At 51.0% G+C, this 6,449-nt stretch overlaps 3 protein-coding genes across 3 annotated transcripts; all 3 read right to left on the reverse strand.

Annotated features, from left to right (window-relative positions):
• Positions 1–2,163: 2,163 nt before the first annotated feature.
• On the reverse strand, positions 2,164–2,500 carry WHR41_09446 (uncharacterized protein; the record flags this gene model as incomplete). Its single annotated transcript, XM_069378049.1, has 2 exons — positions 2,164–2,348; positions 2,410–2,500. The coding sequence occupies 2 exons, from the start codon at positions 2,498–2,500 to the stop codon at positions 2,164–2,166; spliced, it is 276 nt and encodes a 91-aa protein (XP_069224856.1).
• A 69-nt stretch (positions 2,501–2,569) lies between these two features.
• On the reverse strand, positions 2,570–2,830 carry WHR41_09447 (uncharacterized protein; the record flags this gene model as incomplete). Its single annotated transcript, XM_069378050.1, has 2 exons — positions 2,570–2,697; positions 2,752–2,830. The coding sequence occupies 2 exons, from the start codon at positions 2,828–2,830 to the stop codon at positions 2,570–2,572; spliced, it is 207 nt and encodes a 68-aa protein (XP_069224855.1).
• A 294-nt stretch (positions 2,831–3,124) lies between these two features.
• Positions 3,125–5,000, reverse strand: WHR41_09448 (uncharacterized protein). The gene is made up of 3 exons (XM_069378051.1): positions 4,690–5,000; positions 3,792–4,634; positions 3,125–3,691 (listed from the first exon to the last, which is right to left on the reverse strand). Exons 1-3 carry the CDS (start codon positions 4,897–4,899, stop codon positions 3,362–3,364), a joined length of 1,383 nt encoding a protein of 460 aa, XP_069224857.1. The 5' UTR covers positions 4,900–5,000; the 3' UTR covers positions 3,125–3,361.
• Positions 5,001–6,449: the final 1,449 nt, after the last annotated feature.

Here is a 6,449-nt window from a genome sequence, read left to right on the forward strand (position 1 = left end):
AACATTCCTCATGGTTTTTGGCCTCAAGCCCGACCAAGCAAGGACTTTTTCCATGCAATCAAAGTCGAAAGCCACCTTCGGGATGCTGCCATGAAAGTATCTATGGAATACTTTTCGGCCTTCGTTTGTGAGCGACCCTGTTCTGCCATCGAGGGTACCTTTGGAGATCATGACCTCGAAAGCATCCTCACACTTTTGAATAAATCCCGGGAGCGCGTGTTCCAGCCAGCTGCTCGGCACTGCGATGCCTGGAAATTTCGCTGGCAATTTCGAGTGAGCACTCCGTACCTGTTGAATATAGGCGGATTCACTGAGATGCCAGAGTCTGTTCTGTCGTGGGGTGACATCAGCCTCCGAAGCTCTGTCACTAGCGATAAATCTCATGAGACCGAGCTGTAGCCGGTAAAGATCCGTCCGCGATACATTCAGGCCTTTGGCGAAGTCCTCTTGGTGCATTTCATGTATCTTGGTCAACGTGGATGCGTACCACTCGCCGGTCGGAGGGATGTCCGGACCATGGCCTGATCTCTTCTTATGATTCGACATTGATCAGGGCTCGGAAAATTTGCCGCGGTGTATAGTGATGGGAACAAAGGACTTCAAGAAGGAGCTGAGATGAAGTAATTCGTAGCCTTGCCCCACTACATTGAATCCATCGAATTTGTATTTACCGTTCAGCACAGTCGCTTGAGGGGGGAAGGGGGGAAGGATTTAGCATTTAATTGATCCCATGATCTCTGAAAAGTACTGTATGAGATCTCGACGTTCAACCATATAATTGGTTGGGAATGCTTGGGAACTGTGGCCGGAGAAGTTCTTAGCATGATGAGGTTCATTTCTTGCGGCGACTTCATCCCCCCTTGAGCGTCGAGGATGTTGCTTGGGGAAGGCGTGTCATTTAGTACAATGTTATCATATCCATGCACCTGAAAGGGTGAATACAGAGGCGAAGTCGTACTGTGATCAAAGTCTCTCGAGAAGTCGACTTGGATGCCAACGGATGAGCCTCATCACCATGAGCACGGACCATGAAATGGTCAAGCTTGTTTCAAGCGACGGCGTTGAGATTTGGTGCAGTAAGTGTAGGCTGATCTCACGTTCTTTGAAGATTGAAGTTCTGAAGGTTGTATGTATTCCCAAGTGATGCGAGATGCATTGGATGATTGGGGCACGAAAGATGCAGAGATCCCGGTAAGTGTTCAAAAAATATGTTGCTATTTCTACATAGCTAAAAACCGCACATAGATTCCAAATGTTGATGCGAGTGTGCTTGTCAAAGTTCTCGCGTGGTGTGAGTGCCGTATGGAAGATCAGGAAAGTACGTGTGATGCTATGAGATGGAGCCAAAGCCTTGAACGAGTGGACATGCAAGAAATCGTTGACATACGAAACGCGGCGGACTATCTCATCATCGATGAACTAGACGAGCTTTGTTGCCGGTACCTTGCCGAAGGAATCGCAGACAAAACCGCAGAGGAGCTTTGCGATCTGTTGAAATTCGACATACCATTTGCAACTGAGGAAAGAGAAGAAATTGACAGCGAGCTCCGAAACGAAAGTCTTGCTTGAGTCTCGCAATGATGGAAGCATAAAGTTACAGTAGCGTTCGTATCTATCGCAGAGAACGCACTGAAATAACAGTTCAATGCTTGTTCATTGCCCACCTCGCTTTCATCTCGGATACATCTCCGACGATCTCTAGCGTACGGAGAGGTTTAAAACGTTCTTCTCGACGAAGTGCAAACTAACGGCTGCCAGAGTGGAACGATAAAGAGCCGAATTGGACACAACGCCCTCCAAATGTGCCAAGACCTATTATGAAGCATTGTCTGACCCCCCACCCAAATGGAAACGTGGCAAAGCAGCCTCTAAGCAGGGCCGTCACCACAAGTCGTCCAGGATGTGTAGCTCGAGCGAGTAGCGGCAAGCGCAAGCTTCATGCTGTTGGGGATGACTCCGGCGAAGATGCCATGATTCCTTCTCACAAGAGAACGAAAGCAATCTGATCCTGCGCCATCTTGCCCACAGGATTGCATCCTGACATTGGCTAAAGAATCTGCAAGACAGAACGTCATGGTGTAGATGTACAGTAACGCCATATGCCAGATTAGTATACTGATCTCAAATATCTTTGAGCGTGTGGCTCCGCTATGTATCTCACTTCTACAAGCTTGGCTTGTGTCTCGAAACCACGCAACCAGGTTCGTTCAACCTCCTGTCGCAGCACGACATGCGGTAGCCTTCTTCAAAATCCGGGTCTTCCATGAACGAGTCGGGCGGAGGCATACCGCACGACTTGTCAAAAAACTCTGCCCAGACTTCCGAGTCGTCGTCAAGTTCTGGATTGTCTTGCATCATCTCACATGTTAGCCTGAAGCCTTGTCTGACTGCATACGTCTGACCCCTCACCAGAATGATATCTGCAAACGCCCAAAGCGTTCAAGTCGACGTCGTAGTACTCGTGACAATTGCGGCAATACTCGAAAGCTTTACGCATCATTCCTGAACTCTTATCAATCGGTCTCCGAAGCGCGTCGTCAATGGTTGATCTGGTATTTGCGAAGCGATCCTAGAGACGTTTGACCAGCTTCCTCAATTCGGGCCCAGGTGCATCTTCGATCGCCTCGGAGACGGTCACCTCCTCGGGTGGTGGAGTAGGCGACCCTTCGATCTCCTGGTCTGAACTGTGAGACACGTCTGTTTGTCTCTCACATTAGTAAAGGCGCGCTGTCACAAGGAAGCTTGACATACCACTTCTGCCGTCGCTACTGGTACTGTCAGAGTTGCCGATTCTGCTCATAGTGGTACTGGTTACATTATGATCAGACATGGCGCGAAGTTGCTGAGCTTCGAAAAAGCGACAGAGAGAGCGAGGAGTCTGCAAGAAGCTAACTGGAAGGGACGGGTTTAACAACGTTACCTCGTTGAATTGATGGAGCGAGGACGTGAGTCCCAACGGAATTTGACCCGCTCAGGCATGGCACGGTGTGCCCCTCGTCGGAAACGAGCCTTTGACTTTGGCCATGACTTTATGCGATGACCTGTGGAGGGAGTCTTGGCGAATAGTACCGTACCATTTGATGAGTTGAAAGAATTCATTTGTTGCATTTGTTGGTGCAAGGCAAGACAAGGCATGGCATTGAATCCGCCCAACTTTAAGCACCGAAAGGGCAACAGACTGTTACAGTGTACATAACGCTGCGTACATTGTGGTTGTCCCGACGGAGAAGCCCATCAGACCGGAAATCACTCCTCTTTGGCCGTCCGTCCCGTACCGTATACCACAACCCACCATAACTTCGAACAGATCATCGCCACAAATTGAATCATCCATGCATTGAGACATTCCGCCTTGTTGTCTCTAATCACTGGGCATCCCTCTTTTCAAGTTCTCATATTTGCTTCCGGGATAGTCGAGGCAATTGTCGCTGCTTTCAAGGCGACAGTCTTCTCCGCGGCTGAGTTGGGTCGCGGCAACATTAATCAGACTTTCTTCGTCTGTGCATGGGCGATCGCCTGATGTCTCCCAGAACATAGCTCCTCCAAGTCCCATACTCTTGATGTAATCGACCTTCCGGCGCATCACTTCGGGAGTATCGTATGAGATCATCGTCTTCGATGTTTCGTCATAAGACCATGACGTGGCGGCTTGGGCGTCTTCAAAAGCCTTCGCTCTGGGCTGTGGGAGAGCCTAACGACTAGGTCAGTGTGCTTGACTCTTGTTCTGATCATAGAAAGACATCGACGGTGACCCTCTGTCGAAGGGGATGTATGAATGGCAAAGGCCCTACCTTGTAAGTCCACACTCCAATTTCTCCGGGAATGCTTCCCTTCCAAACACCATTGAACACAGTGCCCGGCCCATCAGTATTTTGAAACGCGCGACCGTATAGCGGCATGCCTAGCACGATCTTTCCTGCAGGTACTCCTTGCCCTTTGTAGTGGACCACTGCTGCGTCAGTGTTGAAAGACGTTGCTGCCGGCGTTGAATTCGACAAGAAGATGTTGGCTTGGTGGCCGGAGACTGTATCCCACGAGCCAGCGTAGTCGTAAGCCATAAGATTCCAAAAGTCGAGGTAGAGATCCAAGTCGCGAAAGGGTAAGTGTGGGAAGTGTTGGGGTCCGGCCGGAGAAGCAGCTGTCAACAAAAAATGTGGCTTCGATGGCAGAGAGATGGCATACTTGTCCAGCTCATGCCGGATGGCAGAAAGAAGGGCGACGAAATCAGATCCCTCCTGCGGAGTTTGTGGGTACTCCCAGTCCACGTCGAGGCCGTCGAAGGGGAGATCCTTTAGTAAGGCCACAGCAGTCTGTGCGAACTTCTCCCTACCAGCGGGTGATGAGGCAGGCGTGGCGAAATTGGAGCTGTATGACCAGCCTCCTATCGACAGTAGGACCTTCAAGTTTCTGTTGCGTTTTTTGTGGAGATACAGTTGCTTCAGACAACCATACAGATTTCCATCTCCCTCATTCCAATAATCGTTCGGATAGTGTTTGTCAGTATCAGACCAGCTGTCTGTCAGATACACTTCCCCCGATTCCGGACGAACGTTGGCAAAAGCGTACAGCACGTGGGTAAGCTTGTCGACAGGAATATCTTGGGGCTGATGGTTGCGAGCATAAATCGCCCAATTCTGCGTCGCCGTTAGTGCACACCAAGGCCGTGCCACTGAGAAGAGAATAACTGACGTCGTAGTATGCCACATTGCGATACATGTTGCGCTGAGAAGATTGGCCCGCCTGGGAGTCGCGGCTCACGTTGGATAGAACGGAATTTGGTGATGTGAAGGTTTTGTCTGGAATAGGTGGCTGCGGGAGATTTGGACCGGCGGCAGAGAACGAAGACAGAAATGCGAGGACAACGAACGCTGTCGCGCGATGAAAATACGTTGAAGCCATCCCTTCGGCGTGGCTTCCACACCATCCAGAGAAATAACCAGTTTGCGGTCCAAGGAGCCCGAGCCGTTGTGTAACTTATGCGTTGGGTGCTCCAGGCCGTGAATCAACAGGTGTACAAATAACGGAAGTCGGAGCCCGCAGCTTAGCCAGTCAGCAGAATCTTAAGCTGGACCTCGAAAGGATAAGGTGCTGGCCAACCGTCGCGACATGGCCATTGCGATCTGTTTCACTGCAGTACACGAGTCGACCTACTATATGCCGCAGTAAGTCACGGCATGCTCCTCGACCAGACAATGAGGACATATCATCATTCCTCAATACGAAGCTACTATAGAATAGAGCGTTTCTTTGACATGGCTCTCAAGAGGGAACTCTCATGGACCACGACATGGCCGAATTTGTCTAGCTCGGAGGCGGGCTTATTCTCGTTTGCCCACCGCGTTCCCATGTTATCAGTGTCACCATTCATCATTGCTACCATTGAGGACGGGACATCATGCACCAAAGATTGATCGGGTCGAAATCTAAGACCGGCATGTATGATCTCAATCATCAAAAGACCTCTTAGACGTGCGCGTTCGCTTAGTCGCAAGCGTGCGGAACGGAGGAGCTGTTCGAGCCGCTGGGCTTCGTCTTGCGCTTTGTCCTTGTGCATTCTGGAACAGACTCTGTCAGAGCGTACGGTACAAGTCCCTCGCCAGATACTCGCTGGATTCGCGAGCAAATTTGCACAGACTGAAGGGAGCGAGATGTCGAACTCCACCAGTCTTGGCAGGGCGTTGAGGATAATACAATTGTGCGCCTCCTCATCAGCCGAAAGGTGCCAGACCTTATCCGTCGCAAGAGGTAGCGGCCTATACTCCAGGAGATGTAAAGATTGGTCCGAAGCCTTTGCGACAGCCATGACGCCATGGACCGTGATAGTTGAGCTTCCGGTGACTTGGAGACTTTCTAGATTTGCGGCGGTCTTCGCGATGGCCAAAAGATCATTGTCGATCACTGGAGACACTTGCGTATCACCCGATAGTCGAAGTCGTCGGAGCCGACGAAAACTTACGCGTGGGTCTCTGAGAGGGTCTGATACGTTCGTTCGATCCAGTTGGTGAACCTCATCCGCGGTCAAGTGCGAGCTTCGAACCTCTAGCGATCGAAGCGCTCTGTCATCGGAGGTTGTTGATTTGAGCAAGTTCGCCCAGTGTTCTGGGCGTCCGCGTCGGAGCACTGTCCAAGGAATGGTTAAGATCTCCAAGTTGGGGCAAGACTGTGCGATTGAAAGAATCCAACCGTCGGTCGTGATGGTGTGGAAGCCATCAAACCACAGACGCCGCACATGCTGCGAGACCGCAGAGGAGTGGGTCAGGAGCTCGTACGTCTTTCTCAAGTTGAGGTGGGGATCGCGTTTCACAAATGTCCCTCTTGGAGCATCAACCAGCTCGTACAGCGGATAATTGGCGCGGCAGGAAGTCAAGTCGGCCCAGCGTTCGTTACCCACAGGGCGTTGCTCGCGGATGTGCTGAAAGGTGTGGCAGACAACCCAGCTGCCCCATCCA

This window comes from Cladosporium halotolerans, assembly GCF_011745625.1.
Source record: "Cladosporium halotolerans strain TM138-S3 chromosome Unknown Sca198, whole genome shotgun sequence".
Lineage (NCBI taxonomy): Eukaryota > Fungi > Ascomycota > Dothideomycetes > Cladosporiales > Cladosporiaceae > Cladosporium > Cladosporium halotolerans.